Consider the following 18560-nt stretch of genomic DNA (forward strand, 5'->3'; position numbering starts at 1 on the left):
ATAGGCCCTCCGATTTGACACACTGAACTGAGAAGTAGTTGATGAACCAGGCGAGGCAGTCATTAGAGAAACCAAGGCTATTGAGTCTGCCGATAAGAATGCTGTGATTGACAGAGTCGAAAGCCTTGGCCAGGTCGATGAAGATGGCTAAACAGTACTATATTTTATTGATGGCGGTTATGATATCGTTTAGGACCTTGAGCGTGGCTGAGGTGCAACCCATGACCAGATCGGAAACCAGATTGCATAAGTGAGAATGAAGGGTGGGATTCAAAATGGTTGGTGTTTGAAGACTTTAGAAAGGCAGGGCAGGATAGATATGGGTCTGTAACATTTTGGGTCTAAAGTATCTCCCCCTTTGCAGAGGGGGATGACCGCGGCAGCTTTCCAATCTTTAGGGATCTCAGACGATTTGAAAGAGGAGGATGAGCAGACTAGTAATAGGGGTTGCAACAATTGCTGCAGATAATTTTAGAAAGAGAGGGTCCAGATTGTCTAGCCCAATTGATTTGTAGGGGTTCAGATTTTGCAGCTCTTTCAGAACATCAGCTATCTGGACTTGTGTGAAGGAGAAGCAGGGGGGGGTTGGGCAAGTTGCTGCGGTGGGTGCAGAGCTGTGGGGTAGGGGTAGCCAGGTGAAAAGCATGGCCAGCCATAGAAAAGTGCTTATTGAAATTCTCGATTATCGGTGGTGACAGTGTTTTCTAGCCTCAGTGCAGTGGGCAGCTGGGAGGAGGTCTTATGCTCCATGGACTTTACAGTGTCCCAAAACGTTTTGGAATTTGTGCTACGGGTTGCACATTTCTGTTTGAAAAAGCTAGCCTTTACTTTCCTAACTGCCTGTGTATAATGGTTCCTAACTTCCCTGAAAAGTTGCATATTGTGGGGGCTATTCGATGCTAATGCAGTACGCCACATTATGTTTTTGTGCTGATCAATGGCAGTCAAGTCTGGAGTGAACCAAGGGCTATATCTGTTCTTAGTTCTACATTTTTTGAATGGGGCATGCTTATTTAACATGGTGAGGAAGGCGAGGGTAAGTGGACAAGGGTGTGTCTTTTAAGTGTTTGAACCTCAACCTGAATCTCTGCTATTCACTCTGTATCATCCGACAGCGAACAAGGGTACGCATTACTTGGTTCCTACTTTATAAAAGCTCTGACACATAACATTCAAAAGTATGAGCTAATGCCATTGAATTCATACTTTACTTAACAATGTACTTGTAGATTCTTATGACTGACGGTAAGTATAGATGACTAGTGAAGCTTGACTTTAAATACAAAAGTGGTGGACCTCAGATTGCATGTTGAATCAGAGAGGAAGAGGCAAAGTGAGAAGGTTTACTACCATCAAAATCTGTCCATGATAAGAAGACTGATATACCAGGGGTGTTCAGCGTGGGGTCCACGACCCCCTAGGGGTCCACGTAGGAACTGCAGGGGTCCACACAAAGTTTTTATTTTATTTATTTATGTTTTTATGAATATCCCTAGCAAAAACAGAATAAACAAACTTTGAATCACATACCTACAGTACAAAAGAGAATACCTTCTTTCTAATGATGTCAACTTCATTTCTCCCCCGCACCTGCTGTCTCGAAGTCAGAACGCTCAGCTATGAAAAGACAACTGACATTTACTCCTGACATTCACCCTCTATAACCCTAGCCTGCCTTCCCACCTTTGGGCTCCCGAGTGGCACAGCGGTCTATGGCACTGCATCTCAGTGCTAGAGGTGTCACTACAGACCCTGGTTCAACTACTGTTGAGCAAATTAGACTCATTGGAGCAGTCTGTCATAGCTGGTGTAATTCTCCTGTCTTATCTGGTGTCCTGTGTGATCTTAGGTATGCTCCCTCTATTTCTCCCATCTCGCTCTCTCTCTCCCCTCCAGGAGGACCTGAGCCCTAGGACCATGCTTCGGGACTACCTGCCCTGCCCAGTCCACGTCCCCAGTCCACACGGTTGTGCTGCTGATCCAGTTTCTACTTTTCTGCCCTGACCAGTTCACCGGTCGTGCTACCTTGTCCCGGACCTGCTGTTTCGACCCTCTCTCTCTCCCCCGCACCTGCTGTCTTGACGTCGGAACGCTCAGCTATGAAAAGACAACTGACATTTACTCCTGAGGTGCTGACCTTTTTCACCCTCTATAATCCTAGCTTGCCTCTGGGGTTTTAGGCTTGGTTTCTGTATAAGCACTTTGTGACATCTATTCATGTAAAAGGGCTTTATAAACACATTTGATTACATCAAAAATTAGTTTTATAAATAAATACATGTGATTGATTGATTGATTTACACTTACTGCAGTATTTGACATAAGCTTTGAAAAAGCACCCACGATTTCCAGGCCAAGTGCCGTTGGCTGCTGGTTGGCTGCTGGTCAGCTTTCTTGATTTGGACATAATTTTTTTCCCAAAACATGGCTAACCTTTCTTTAACGAGCTAAACAGCCACAATTAGCAAAAATGTGTTTGGAATTACCTTTCTAGGTAATTGGCTACGTTATAGTTTACACTCCCTCTTCCAATTATAATGTCGAGAGGTCAAAATAATAAAAAAACTATTCATTAGAAAATGTTGATTACTTCTCCTTGCCATTATCATTCACCTGATAAGACAAGACATCCACATTTTCTTTGCTAACATATGATTGGGGTCCCTGGATCACCGGCTTGATGGGCGGGGGTCCCTGGGCAAGAAAAGGTTGAAGACCCCTGCGATAGACCGATAACCATACCACCTGCCTCCCCACCTTTGGGACAACGACTCCCATTGTTAGGATGGGAGACAATGCCATCTTGTCATTATATCTCTGGTTGAACTCATCAAGACCGGAACTACTTTCAGACTGCATGACAACCCTGTATTACTATGTGCTTGTCACTGGTAGTATACATGTACAATACTATATACTATACTGAACAAAAATATAAATGCAACGTGTAAACTGTTGGTCCCATGTTTCATGAGCTGAAATAATTTGGTCCCAGAAATGTTCCATACGCACAGAAAAGCTTATTTGTGCACAAATGTTTACATTGCTGTTAGTGCAAATTTCTCCTTTGCCAAGATAATCCATCCACCTGACAGGTGTGGCATATAAATAATGTGATTAAACAGCACTATCATTACACAGCTGCAACTTGTGCTGGGGACAATAAAAGGCCACTCTAAAGTGTGCAGTTTTGTCACACAACACAATGCCACAGATGTCTCAAGTTTTGAGGGAGCGTGAAATTTGAATGCTGACTTCAGGAATGTTCACCAGGGCTGTTGCCAGGGAATCATTAAAAGAGTCATTAAAACTCGTTTTTCAACCACTACACACATTTCTTGTTAACAAACTATAGTTTTGGCAAGTCATTTAGGACATCTACTTTGTGCATGACAAGTAATTTTTCCAACAACTGTTTACAGACAGATTATTTCACTTATAATTCACTGTATCACAATTCCAATGGGTCAGGAGTTTACATACACTAAGTTGACTGTGCCTTTAAACAGCTTGGAAAATTCAAGAAAATTATGTCATGACTTTAGAAGCTTCTGATAGACTAACTGACATAATTTGAGTCAATTGGGTATCTACCTGTGAATGTATTTCAAGGCCTACATTCACCATGGGACCACGCAGCTGTCATACCACTCAGGAAGGAGACACGTTCTGTCTCCTAGAGATCAACGTACTTTAGTGTGAAAAGTGAAAATCAATCCCAGAACAACAGCAAATGACCTTGCGAAGATGCTGGAGGAAACAGGTACAAAGTATCTATATCCACAGTAAAACGAGTCCTATATCGACATAACCTGAAAGGCCCCTCAGCAAGGAAGAAGCCACTGCTCCAAAGCCGCCATAAAAAAGCCAGACTACGGTTTGCAAGTGCGCATGGGGGAAAAGATCGTATTTTTGGGAGAAATGTCCTCTGGTCTGATGAAACAAAAACAACTGTTTGGCCATAATGACCATCGTTATGTTTGGAGGAAAAAGCGGGAGGCTTGCAAGCCGAAGAACACCATCCCAACCGCGAAGCACGGGGGTGGCAGTATCACGTTGTGGGGGTGCTTTGCTGCAGAAGGGACTGGTGCACTTCACAAAATAGATGGCAACATAAGGAAGGAAAAGTATGTGGATCTATTGAAGAAACATCTCAAGACATCAGTCAGGAAGTTAAAGGTTGGCCGCAAATGGGTCTTCCAAATGGACAATGACCCCAAGCATCCTTCCAAAGTTGTGGCAAAATGGCTTAAGGACAACAAAGTCAAGGTATTTGAGTGGCCATCACAAAACACTGACCTCAAACCTCAATCCTGGGCAGAACTGAAAAAGCGTTTGTGAGCAAGGAGGCCTACAAACCTGACTCAGTTACACCAGCTCTGTCAGGAGGAATGGGCCAAAATTCACCCAATTTATTGTGGGAAGCTTGTGGAAGGCTACCTGAAACGTTTGACCCAAGTTAACTAATTGAGTGTATGTAAACTTCTGACCCACTGGGAATGTGATGAAAGAAATAAAAGCTGAAATAAATCATTCTCTCTTCTATTATTCTGACATTTCACATTCTTAAAATAAAGTGGTGATCCTAACTGACCTAAGACAGGGAATTTTTACTAGGATTAAATGTCAGGAATTGTGAAAAACTTGAGTTTAAATGTATTTTGCTAAGGTGTATGTACATTTCTGACTTCAACTTTATTCCCTGCAATCCCTACCACCCCTCCCCTTGGAGTATAGTAATAAACAATAACACTTAGGCTTCTATCTTCAGTTTATTCATACTATACACACTTTACAGACACAATCTATTTTAAAATGGTTATATTTTGTTTGTTTTGGCCTTCCTCTGTTTCTGATGTCAATCCAGTTCTATTTGTAATTGTGCTATTTCACAGAATTTCTGAACCTATATACATTTATAGACCCCGTATGTTTTACATTGGTTATCTTGTTATTAGTACCACCCTTCAGGTCCATTCAACCCCTCACATCCATCTCTTAACACTATCCATTTAGGATTTCTATTTGCCATATATTTTTCAACTGTGCTGTTTCACAAAAGTACTGAACCTTTCTACTCTCATAGCTTCTACAGATTGTAAATTAAAGATAAACATTTTTGCTAAAATAATAATACGTTATTGAACAATTGAATATGGCTTTTAAAATCACCCAGTATTATTATCTGCAGTGTTAGTTCTAGTTAAATGTTGCAATTCTTCAGCCATTCTAGGACCTGTGACCAAAAAGGAGCTACATATGGACAGTACCAAAATAAATTCTAATGACTCTGCCTCTTCACAGCAAAATCTGCAGAGCTAGGAAGATTGTATCCCCCTACATATAATATTCTATTGGTTGCAAGAATTCTTTGTATAAGAATTTAAATTGAAACATTTGAAATGTTGAATCCGGCGTTGTTTTGCGTGTCAATTCATAAACCATGTGCCATGGAATCGGTACATCGAAAATCCCTTCCAAACTATTTTGCAATTTATATGGCACATCACAACATCAACTGTTCAGAGGATACTGGGTGAATCAGGCCTTCATGGTCAAATTGCAGCAATGAAACCACTACTGAAGGACATAAATATGAAGAGGAGACTTGCTTGGACCAAGAAACACAAGCAATAGACATTAGACTGATGGAAATCTGTCCTTTGGTCTGATAAGTTAAGATGTGAGATTTTTGGTTCCAACCGCTGTGTTTTTGTGAGATGCAGAGTAGGTGGACGGATGTGTGATGGTGCTTTGCTTGTGACACTGTCAGTGATTTATTTGCCTGACTGTGGCCCGCCTGTTAGCTTGCACAATTCTTGCCCTTCTCCTTCGACCTCTCATCAACAAGCTGTTTTTCGCCCACAGGAACGTAGTTACGAAAGTTCAATCAGTAAGTCTGGTCTGAATGGATGGTCACTTTTCATTCATCTAGTAAACTCTTAACTCACATCGCTTTCTCTCACTCAGGGCGGGGGGTGAATGCTTCATGATTAACGACTCATGGTGTAATCATAACAACATACAGGAACTCAAGTCCTTCTGCTCACCCGACCTAGAATTCCTTACAATCAAATGCCGGCCATTTTACCTACCAAGAGAATTCTCGTCAGTTATAGTCACAGCTGTGCACATTCCCCCTCAAACAGACACCAAGACGGCCGTCAAGGAACTTCACTGGACTATATGCAAACTGGAGATTTTAACAAAGCAAATTTGAGAACAAGGCTACCTAAATTCTACCTGCATATTGATTGCGCTACGTGCATGGGCAATACCCTCTACCACTGCTACTCTAACTTCCGCGATGCATACAAAGCACTCCCTCGACCTCCCTTCAACAAATCCGACCACGACTCCATCTTGCTCCTACCGTCTTATAGGCAGAAACTCAAACAGGATGTACCAGTGATGAGAACCATTCAATGCTGGTCTGACCAATTTCATTCATCACCACGCTTCAAGATTGTTTTGATCACGCGGACTGTAAAATTTTCCAGTCAGCCTCAGAGAACAACATCGACCTATACGCTGACTCGGTGAGAGCGTTTATAAAGAAGTGCATTGGAGATGTTGTACCCACTGTGATTATTAAAATTTACCCTAACCAGAAACCGTGGATGGATGGTGAAATTCGTGCAAAACTGAAAGCTCGATCCACCGGATTTAACCATAGAAAGAGGTCTTGACCGAATATAAACAGTGTAGTTATTCCCACCGCAAAGCAATCAAACAAGCAAAATGCCAGTACAAGGACAACGTGGAGTCGCAATTCAACGGCTCAGACACGAGATGTATGTGGCAAGGTCTACAGGAAATCACGGGCTACAAAAAGAAAACCAGCCACGTCATGGACACCGACATCACGCTTCCAGACAAACTAAAAACCTTCTTTGCTCGCTTTGAGGATAATACAGTGCCACAGTTGCGGCCCGCTAACAAGGACTGCTCCCCCCTCACAAGGCTGCTGGCCCAGATGGCACCCCTAGCCGCATCCTTAGAGCATGCGCAGACCAGGATCATATCACCTCCACTGTACCGGCCACCCTAGACCCACTTCAGTTTGCATACCGCCCCAACAGGTCCACAGACGACTCAATCGCCATCACACTGCCCTATCCCATCTGGACAAGAGGAATACCTATGTAAGCATGCTGTTCATTGACTGCAGCTCAGCATTCAACACCATAGTACCCTCCAAGCTCATCATTAAGCTGGAGGCCATGGGTCTCAACCCCGCCCTGTGCAATTGGGTCCTGGAATTTCTGAAGGGCTGCCCCCAGGCAGTGAAGGTAGGAAACAACACCTCCACTTCGCCGACCCTCAACACTGGGGCCCCACAAGGGTGTGTGCTCAGCCCCCTCCTGTACTCCCTGTTCACCCATGACTGTGTGGCCATGCACACCTCCAACTGAATCATCAAGTTTGCAGATGACACAACAGTAGTGGGCTTGATTACCAACAACAACGAGACAGCCTACAGGAAGGAGGTGAGGGTACTCGGAGTGTGGTGTCAGGAAAACAACCTCTCACTCAACGTCAACAAAACAAAGGAGATGATCGTGGACTTCAGGAAACAGCAGAGGGAGCACCCCCTTTTCCACATTGAAAGTACAGCAGTGGAGAAGGTGGAAAGTTAAGTTCCTCGGCGTACACAGACAAACTGAAATGGGCCACCCACACAGACAGTGTGGAGAAGAAGGCGCAATGGCTCCTCTTCAACCTCAGGAGGCTGAATAAATTTGTCTTATCACCCAAAACCCTGACAAACTTTTACAGATGCACAATCGAGAGCGTCCTGTCAGGCTGTATCACAGCCTGGTACAGCAACTGCACCGCCTTCAACCGCAAGGCTCTCCAGAGGGTGGTGAGGTCTGCACAATGCATCACCGGGGGCATGCCCTACCTGCCCTTCATGACACCTACAGCACCCAATGTCACAGGAAGGCCCAAAAAATCATCAAGGACATCAACCACCCGAGTCACTGCCTGTTCACATCGCTTCCATCCAGAAGGCGAGGTCAGTACAGGTACATCAAAGCTAGGACTGAGAGACTGAAAAACAGCTTCTATCTCAAGGCCATCAGACTGCTAAACAGCCATCACTATCTCAGAGAGGCTGCTGCCTACATTGAGACCCAATCACTGGCCACTTTAATAAATGGATCACAAGTCACTTTATACAATGCCCCTCCAAATGATGCCACTTTAATAATGTTCACATATGTTACATTACTCATATCACATATATATACACTGTATTTTAGACCATCTATTGCATCTTGCCTATGCCACTCAGCCATCTCCTATCCATATACTTACATGTACATTTTCTCATTCACCCCTTTAGATTTGTGTGTATTAGGTAGTTGTTGGGAAATTGTTAGATTACTTGTTAGATGTTATTGTACTGTAGGAACTAGAAGAACAAGCATTTCACTAGACTCACACTAACATCTGCTAACCATGTGTATGTGACAAATACAATTTGATTTGATGAGCTGAAGGAGATGTGGTGATACATTTTGCCATGACCTTGACCAATAAGACACTAACAAAAGTGATGGTCCTCTAAATCGGCGACTAAGCTGCCTGACTAGAACTAACAAGAAGGGATGTCTAGAATCAGCTGACTGAAGCTGGCCGTTTTTAACAAGTAGCGAAGCTCTAGCTAATTAACAAATGAGTTTTCATTATCTGTTCTGCCTTGATTAGTGCGCTGAGTTCTACAGCACAGCTGACTGCAATCTTCAACGTTATTGCATTGGCCAAATGTTACAAAGTAGCGAGGCACAGACTCAGATACATTTAGATTTCTGGGAACAGTCTCATATCGTTGGTGCCGTACACCTTCATCAACACGCTGGCAAACTAGCGATCATATGGCCATTCAGAAAAGCTTGTGCTAGGCTGCTGGCTGGAGCAAATTTGCTCAGCTGATCAAGCATGGTTTACAGTAGTAGCCATAGCTACAGAGTGGAGTGATTTTCAGAATTATTTATCTATTGTGTGTGTGTCATTGAAGCAAGGATTACATGGCCAAATAACAAAACTACTGAGAGTCTTATTTGTTTCATGTAGATGTGTTTATAAGGGTACAAACACGACAAATTGGCAACAAGATTGAACCTGCGTTTTACCGATGTGCCACCCGATGCATGCAACTTCAGAATGCACCGTCTATTATAGGGAGAGGGATGCGTGTGTCAAGTGAAAAAGCACAGAATGACTTTTCATGAAAGTTAGCTAATGAATGTGAAAACCTTTACCTGAATAAACATTTCGGGATATATTGGAACATTTGCCGCTTTTGATAGCAGCTGTATTGACGATTGGACAACCTATACTGAACAAAAATAACGCAACATGTCAAGTTTTGTTCGCATGTATCATGAGCTGAAATAAAATATCCTAGAAATGTTCCATACGCACAAAAGCTTATTTCTTTTACGTTTTGTGCAGAAATGTGTTTACATCCCTGTTAGTGAACATTTTATCCTTTGTCAAGATAAGAGATATGCTTACTTAAGTCAACATAGCTAGCAAGCGATCCCCATTTCTTGCTAGCTAACCAAATGACACCAGCATCTCTAGCTGTAGCCACTGAAAAAAGATGGGGAAAAGCTGGTCATTCACACACTCCTCCAATAACATGACATCCTCCCAGCTGCTAGCTAGCTAATGTTAGGCTCCATGTTTTTAGCTTGCGAAATAAATAGCTAGCTACATAAACACGCAAGACCAGGGGTGTCAAACTCAATCAGCGCACGGACCATATTGAAAAAACACATTAAATTGCCAGACAGCCTATTTATATATACAAAAAAACAAACATGTAACTGCAACCCAAACTAGCAATTGTTTTATTTGAAAAAAGATGTCCCTTTAATGTCCACTTATGTACATAGGATACTGTATATAGCATTTTCCCTTTCTAGTTTGATTGTATTGACATTCCCAGCCTTAGAGTCATCCATTTTTGTTCAAAATATTGAGTCATTGAAACTGAAAGTGCATCCCGAATGGTTGTGGCAGCAAACAATGTACCAGGCCAGCTGTGATTTACAATCTGATAGCAATATATTTTGACTACCAAAAAATGTATTGGTGAATTATATGAACTGCATCTATCTACTCTGCCAACTCTACATCATGGAATTTTGAGTCAAATAGTTTGTTTTGAAGCATAAACTGGGAATTCAATATTTTTGACTGATATGATTGTCTCTTTCATTTATGCAAAGTAGTTAAAACACTGTCAGTTCCACTTTTATAGGATGATCCCTTATAGGATACTTCAAAGTTACTCAATCTCTCTGTTCTGTGGTGTCCTTCCATCTATCCTCGTGGTCAGGGGATGTACAACCTGCTGGCCCAGGTGACGGGGAGGAAGCGTGTGATGCTCTACAGCCCCCAGGATACATTGCACCTCAACCTGATGGGTAAGACCCCTGGAGGGAGATTGTATCTCCTTGCGTCAGGAAAATGGTATAATACTTCCACAGTAACGAAAGCAAATGTTCTACATGTACATACCCAACTATTTACTTTCACAACTAACTTAGTGTCAGGTGACAAATCTGAGGGTCTGGCCATAGACTGTTCAGACCTGGGGTGGTTCCCAGAGTTTGTGAAGGCTTGGTGGTACTCGTGTACTAGAACCTGGTTTTCCCAATCGCTGGTATGGGCAGGCTGGATGATGAAATTAAGGGCTCTATTCAAATCTGTAAATCTGAAGAGTTACAGACTCTGCACTAGAAATGTAAAGGTCCTTTCCGATTGAGCTGACATATGCAGTGTTTACCGTGAATGCGGTCTACACTAAAGTGGGAACATTGCCTTTAAATTGCAATCACTCTGTAAAGCGGAACTTCTGCTATGCGGATTGAATAGAGCCCTAAATTCTGATTACACACAAGTCAAACAAACTGAATTAAATTTGTCCACAACACTAAATAGTATGGAATTTACTGTAATTACCAGAATATACACTGTAAACAGAAGTGTGCAGTTATTGTACATGAGTTACATCAGTTCAATATTGTCCCCGTTTCTCCCTCAGACATGTGGTTTCATAACACCATGGCGTTACAGTTTGGCATGGGTGTCAACATCTTCTGGTGCCACCTGCCTGCAGAAGGTTACAACAAGAATGACCCCTATGGTAAGAACAAGGGTGTAGAGAAAATGTTGCAGTTTTACAGCTAATTTCCTGCAATGATTTGATTTAAAACACTCAACTGCCGGTACAGCATGGTTGGACATTTTATTGCACAGCGATTACAATTCCTTGAGTCTTCTTAAACATTTTAAAGCTTTGTAAACAGTGAAGCAGCGTCTCCCCAGAGTGTGTTTGAGGGTTATCCTATTAACATTTGCCCTTATTTGTGTAGTCTTCTTCATCACCATAAGCATCATCATCAGCAGCATGTCTCAACAAGCAAGAGTATGTGAGGTGGCCTTTTTACATTATTGCTTGAGACAAACGTCAGTGAGGCTCTACCTGATTGGGGGGGGGGTACGCAGGCTGTCATTGACTGCTTTGAGGCTCACTCATAGCTGTGGCTGTAATAGACAGGTCCTAAACAGCCTGCCCAAACAAATGAACCAAACACCTGGGTCATATTCATTAGGGCACCTGCACACTGTAGCAAAACATTTCAAACCAATGGCAACAGAACTAAAATAAGCGTATCTTATCGGACAATTCTAGGTAGTCCCTCCTTGTTTGAGCTTTTCTTCCATTTGGCGCCTAATAAACATGAACTTGGTACATTCAAAGACATCAGTCTTTCAATTCTATTATTTTGTCCCCCAAAAAAACGAATCAAAAAACAAATAAATCTGAAGTAGAAAGCGGGTGAAATCACAGGTGAAGTTAAATACTGTACATTCTGTTTGTGTGACAATGATTATATCAATTGTGGTAAGAAAGAAGGTGTAGCTTGGTAAGGTGGGATGCATACACAACCTCCTGTGTCCTCTTGACAACACAAGCTTTTGGACTTAAAAGGGCAACTACCACTTAACCTCATTATCTCCATATGGGAAAACAACACTTTTCTATGACCTGTGGTCCTAAAATAACGTTTCCGTGTGACATTACAGGGTAGTATTAAAAGTTTTAAAATAAATGGATTTTCAAAACCTCCAATGAGTTTCTAACCGAAGGTTGGGTGTTTTCTTGCTCCCCACGTCAGCACAACTGTTTGAAAATCACTGTTTTTAAATAACTTGTAATCGGGTAGAAATTTTTACTTTACATACAGTTGAAGTCAGAAGTTTACATACACTTAGGTTGGAGTCATTAAAAATTGTTTTTCAACCACTCCACAAATTTCTTGTTAACAAACTATAGTTTTGGCAAGTAGGTTAGGACATCTACTTTGTGCATGACACAAGTAATTTTTACAACAATTGTTTACAGACAGATTATTTCACTGTATCGCAATTCCAGTAAGTCAGAAGTTTACATACACTAAGTTGACTGTGCCTTTAAACAGCTTGGAAAATTCCAGAAAATGATGTCATGTCTTTAGAAGCTTCTGATAGGCTGATTGACATCATTTGAATCAATTGGAGGTGTACCAAGGCCTACCTTGAAACTCAGTGCCTCTTTGCTTGACATAATGGGAAAATCAAAAGAAATTAGCCAAGACCTCAGAAAAAAATTGTAGCCCTCCCCAAGTCTGGTTCATCCTTGGAAGAAACACCTGAAGGTACCACGTTCATCTGTAGAAACAATAGTACGCAAGTATAAACACCATGGGACCACGCAGCTGTCATACCGCTCAGGAAGGAGACACGTTCTGTCTCCTAGAGATGAACGTACTTTGGTGCAAAAAGTGCAAATCAATCCCAGAACAACAGCAAAGGACCTTGGGAAGATGCTGGAGGAAACAGGTACAAAAGTATCTATATCCACAGTAAAACGAGTCCTATATCGACATAACCTGAAAGGCCGCTCGGCAAGGAAGAAGGCACTGCTCCAAAACAGCCATAAAAAAGCCAGACTATGGTTTGCAACGGCACATGGAGACAAAGATCATACTTTTTGGAGAAATATCCTCTGGCCTGATGAAACAAAAAACAGAACTGTTGGCCATAATGACTATCGTTATGTTTGGAGGAAAAAGGGGGATGCTTGCAAGCTGAAGAACACCATCCCAACCGTAAAGCACGGGGTTGGCAGCATCATGTTGTGGGGGGGCTTTGCTGCAGGAGGGACTGGTGCACTTCACAAAATAGATGGCGTCATGACGAAGGAAAATTATGTGGATATACTGAAGCAACATCTCAAGACATCAGTCAGAAAGTTAAAGCTTGGTCGCAAATGGGTCTTCCAAATGGACAATGACCCCAAGCATACTTCCGAAGTTGTGGCAAAATGGCTTAAGGACAACAAGGTCAAGGTATTGGAGTGGCCATCACAAAGCCCTGACCTCAATCCCATAGAAAATGTGTGGGCAGAACTGAAAAAGCGTGTGCGAGCAAATTCACCCAACTTATTGTGGGAAGCTTGTGGAAGGTTACCCAAAACATTTGACCCAAGTTACACAATTTAAAGGCAATGCTACCAAATACTAATAGTGTATTTAAACTTCCGACCCACTGGGAATGTGATGAAAGAAATAAAAGCTGAAATAAAAATCATTCATTCTCTCTACCATTTTTCTGACTTTTCACATTCTTAAAATAAAATGGTGATCCTAACAGACCTAAAACAGGAATTGTGAAAAACTGAGTTTAAATGTATTTGGCTAAGGTGTCTGTAAACTTCTGACTTCAACTGTATATGTTTTTTGTACAAATGCGCCGTTGACACTGGTAATATGCTGGAGATCATGAAAACGAGGTTGAAAAGTGGTGGAGTTGCCCTTTAAGAGACAACAGGTAAACACAAAGAGACAAACATACACACCCAACCATGGTAAAATGTGCTCGTAATTTGGCTTTCAGGACACAGATAAGAGAAATGCAGGGTATAAGAGGGAAAAAAATGTAAATACACACAAAAAAAATGCTCTCACATCCACAGCACACCATGTTAACCCAGTTCAGTTCAGTCCACAGAGACTTTGGGCCATGTCCTCTCTGTTTAGTAAAGGTGAACATAGGGGTTTGAGTGAGGAGGAGGATAGTTCCGGACAGAGGGACATTCAGTGTTATTCTGTACACAGGGGATGGGATAGCAAAATTATTTAGCCCAAGTAGCCAGTCGCGGTCCAAAGAACCCTATCCAGTCCCAGGTCGCCCCTAGTCGCACTGTATTTCCCCAAATTCTCTGGTGCAGAGCAGCGCCTTCCCCCAGAAAATAAGACATACAGACTTACTCTTCCCCGACAATTAGTGCTTGGTAAGGGCTTTCTGGGTGTCATATATACACCTATGAAGAATTATCATCATTGGAAAAACAAACAAAAACAAAGACATTAAGAATATGGCACATTGCGCGTGTTTGTGTTCTGTGTTGTGTGCGCTAGCGATTAGGAGAACTGAAGTTACTTAAAGTTTTTTTTCATAAAGTTGCGAAGCAGATGGAGAGGCAAGCCCAATGCAAGGCAAGACACTCCTTCCAACGTGGGCAGCCATTGGTGGACGGACAGGATAGGGACGGAGTTATGCTGCCAGGTCATCATTAGGGAGTCGTTGCCGTGGAGCGATTGGCCTTCATCTTGTCCAATCGTTTAGAGAGGTGGCTGTTGTTCGACTCAAGTTCATCTATCTTGTCCAGCGCTGACCGCAACTGCCATCAAGGAACAGAAAGAACAATCATTAGATTTTATTCAGAGATTCATTCAAAATCAACAATGAATCAAAAACACAAATTGTGTACATTATAACCCAAGTGTGCACTTGTTCACTCCCCCTAAGATTTGAAAGGATTAGGCCATTCCTTTTAAATCCATGCAGGGAAGTCTATTAGTGCACACTTCGGATAAAGGAGGGAGAAACTATTCCATTCTATTCCACATGACCATGTAATTCTATCCATTTCAGAAGCAATGTTCTGAACAGTGCAGACCCCTGACATCTGGTCTCTGCATAGGAGCTTGATTTAAGCCACATAACTGACAGCTGGGGGCCATACTTCTCTCTGCAGCTTGCGTTTCTCAGCCTTCAACTCGTCCTCTACTTTCTCTGAGTTCTCCGACGCACCCTTGTAGCGGGTCACCTGACCCTCTAGCCTAGTAACCTGCAGATTGGTGATTGGATAGAGTACATGAGAATCTCAGCCTATAACGAGTCAAATTAGCAGTACTTGGACCTGTGATAATTATCTCTTTCCAATCAACTAGGTTAATGACAGTACACTTACATTCTGTTCCAAAGCTGTCACTTCCTGCTCCGATTTGACAAGTTTGAACTTCAGGTCACTAAGTTGCCTGCTGGCATCTCCTGCAAATGTGGGAAAAAAGAAAACAAGGTCTGATGTGCCAATGCAGTAGATACTGAATATGAATCCTATTAAAATAACATAGTTAGGACTAACATACATTTTTATCTTGAGTTATTAATTTCAGTCATAACACGTTACAGTGTCTGTGAATCTTACTCTGCAGGTCTTGTATGTGTGGATCTGTGCCGTTCTCCAGAACCTCGCCCTCCGGGCTGGAATCCTCCTCAATCTCGTTCCTCTGTTTCTTCTGCTCTACTTGGGCCTTCAGTTTCTTCACCTATAGGGAGGACCACATTCAGGACAGTTAAAACCTATTCAAATTGTAGCTGTATAAAAACAACAACAAACATACAGGTAACTGCCAAAATAAAGGAAACACCAACATTAATTGTCTTAATAGGGCGTTGGGCCACCACGAGCCGCCAGAACAGCTTTATTGCACCTTGGCATAGATTCTACAAGTGTCTGGAACTCTATTGGAGGGTTGCGACACTAATCTTCCACGAGAAAATACACTTTTGGTGTTTTGTTGATGGTGGTAGGATTGTTGCGTGAAGCTTGTGGAAGGCTACCCGAAACGTTTGACCCAAGTTAAACAATTTAAAGACAATACCACCAAATACTAATTGAGTGTATGTAAACTTCTGACACACTGAGAATGTGATGAAATAAATAAATGCTGAAATAAATCATTATCTGTACTATTATTCTGACATTTCACATTCTTAAAATAAAGTGGTGATCCTAACTGACCTAAGACAGGGATTTTTTACGAGGATTAAAGGTCAGGAATTGTGAAAAACTGCGTTTAAATGCATTTGGCTAAGGTGTATGTAAACTTCCGACTTCAACTGTAAACCATGCCAGGAAAATGGATCCCATACCATAACAGAGCCAGGCCGCCCCCAGGTGGTAAGGGTAAAAACACATCTGCCACGCTGATGCTCAAAACAGGGGCCCCTCAGGGGTGTGTGCTTAGTTCCCTCCCGTACTCCCTGTTCACCCACAACTGCGTGGCCAAGCACGACTCCAACACCATCAAGGTTGCTGACGACACAGCAGTGGTAGGCCTGATCACCGACAACGATGACACAGCCTATAGGGAGGTGGTCAGAGACCTGGCAGTGTGGTGCCAGGACAAAAACCTCTCCTTCAACGTGAGCAAGACAAAGGAGATGATCGTGGACTACAGGAAAAGGAGGGCCAAACATGCTCCCAGTCACATCGAGCGGGTCGAGAGTTTCAAGTTCCTTGGTGTCCACATCACCTACTAACTATCATGGTCTAAACACACAAAGAAAGTCACGAAGAGGGCACAACAACGCCTTTTTCCCCTCAGGAGACTGAAAATATGTTTTTTTTTTCACCTTTATTTAACCAGGTAGGCTAGTTGAGAACAAGTTCTCATTTACAACTGCGACCTGGCCAAGATAAAGCACAGCAGTTCGACACATACAACAGAATAAACAAAACATACAGTCAATAATACAGTAGAAAAAGAAAAGTCTATATACAGTGAGTGCAAATGAGGTAAGGGAGGTAAGGCAATAAATAGGCCACGGTGGCAAAGTAATTACAATATATCAATTAAACACTGGAATGGTAGATTTGCAGAAGATGAATGTGCAAGTAGAGATACTGGGGTGCAAAGGAGCAAGATAAATAAATACAGTATTGGGGTAAGGTAGTTGGATAGGCTGTTTACATATGGGCTATGTACAGGTGCAGTGATCTGTGAGCTGCTCTGACAGCTGGTGCTTAAAGCTAGTGAGGGAGATATGAGTCTCCAGCTTCAGAGATTTTTGCAGTTCGTTCCAGTCATTGGCAGCAGAGAACTGGAAGGAAAGGTGGCCAAAGTAGGAATTGGCTTTGGGGGTGACCAGTGAGATATACCTGCTGGAGCGTGTGCTACGGGTGGTTGCTGCTATGGTGACCAGTGAGCTGAGATAAGGCGGGGCTTTACCTAGCAGAGACTTGTAGATGACCTGGAGCCAGTGGGTTTGGCGACGAGTATGAAGCGATGGCCAGCCAACGAGAGCATACAGGTTGCAGTGGTGGGTAATATATAGGGCTTTGGTGACAAAACGGATGGCACTGTGATAGACAGTGTTCTCTCTGCTACCGCACGGCAAGCGGTACCGGAGCGCTAAGTCTTGGTCCAAAAGGCTCCTTAACAGCTTCTACCCCCAAGCCATTAGACTGCTGAACAATTAGTCAAAATGGCCACCAGGACTATTTGCATTTAACCCCCCCCCCCCCCTGTTTTTACACTGCAGCTACTCACTGTTTATTATCTAATCTGTACTCCTGCACACTGACTCAGTACTGGTACACCCTGCATATAGCCTCATTATTGTTATTTTATTGTGTTACTTTAAACAAAAAAATACATTTTTTTTTAACATTAATATTTTATTTACTCTATTTTCTTAACTGCATTGTTGGCCATGGGCTTGTAAGTAAGCATTTCACAATAAGGTCTTGTATTCAGCATATGTGACAAATACAATTTTATTTTATTTGCCTGTTTATTTGCCTGTTGCCTCTATGGCCAATTCAGTTGAAGAGTTCAGCTAGCGTAATGGGTGACAGACTATGGATAGATGGATGTCCTTACTCACCTGTCCTATCAAGTTCTCCCGCTCGTCAACCAGCTTCCTCAAGCGGATCTCTGAAAGAAAAAAATGTCTTGAGCTGATCTGCTTAAAGTATTAAAAATTTCACAGAACTTGTCACCATAATCTGTATAACTTTGAGTAAGCATCTAACCTAATCAATACACACTTTCATTATGTTCATGCAAGAACAATCATAAGAACAACTTGAGCATACAGTAAAACCAATGTTAACATACCAGGGGTGGGAGGAGCCAAGTACATGGATGGGGAGGGGCTGAGTCGGGGTGGGAGGAGTTTAGAGTCACTTGATGCATGCAATGGAGCAGGTGTCCATTGGGAGAGCGTAGGTGAGGGGTGGGGTTATGGTTAGCATGCAGAAACTGGAGAGGAGGGCACACAGCCTCTAGGGCATTTTTATGCTAAACAGCTAATGGATGAGAGAAGTTGACCCGAAGAGATTATGTTTGTGCGTCAATGAGACTGCTGTTGACAGGCAGACAACACATAAGTACTATTATACTATAACACTACATAATTAGTAT

At 42.5% G+C, this 18560-nt stretch overlaps 1 protein-coding gene across 17 annotated transcripts in view; it reads right to left on the bottom strand.

Annotated features, from left to right (window-relative positions):
- Positions 1-11249: 11249 nt before the first annotated feature.
- LOC110501269 (leucine-rich repeat flightless-interacting protein 2) overlaps positions 11250-18560 on the bottom strand; it is an 80640-nt gene continuing 73329 nt past the window's right edge. For all 17 annotated transcript variants that reach the window (XM_090215237.1, XM_090215225.1, XM_090215238.1 and 14 more), the window contains 5 exons: positions 18022-18071; positions 15557-15677; positions 15320-15399; positions 15092-15196; positions 11250-14746 (listed from right to left, as the gene is read on the bottom strand). In XM_090215237.1, coding sequence (XP_090071363.1) covers positions 14639-14746; positions 15092-15196; positions 15320-15399; positions 15557-15677; positions 18022-18071 — 464 coding nt within the window. In that variant the 3' untranslated portion in view covers positions 11250-14638. The remainder of the gene's footprint in view (positions 14747-15091; positions 15197-15319; positions 15400-15556; positions 15678-18021; positions 18072-18560) is intronic.

The sequence above is a fragment of the Oncorhynchus mykiss genome, chromosome 22 (assembly GCF_057628025.1).
Source record: "Oncorhynchus mykiss isolate SJ-2025 chromosome 22, ASM5762802v1, whole genome shotgun sequence".
In the NCBI taxonomy this organism is placed as follows: Eukaryota; Metazoa; Chordata; class Actinopteri; order Salmoniformes; family Salmonidae; genus Oncorhynchus; species Oncorhynchus mykiss.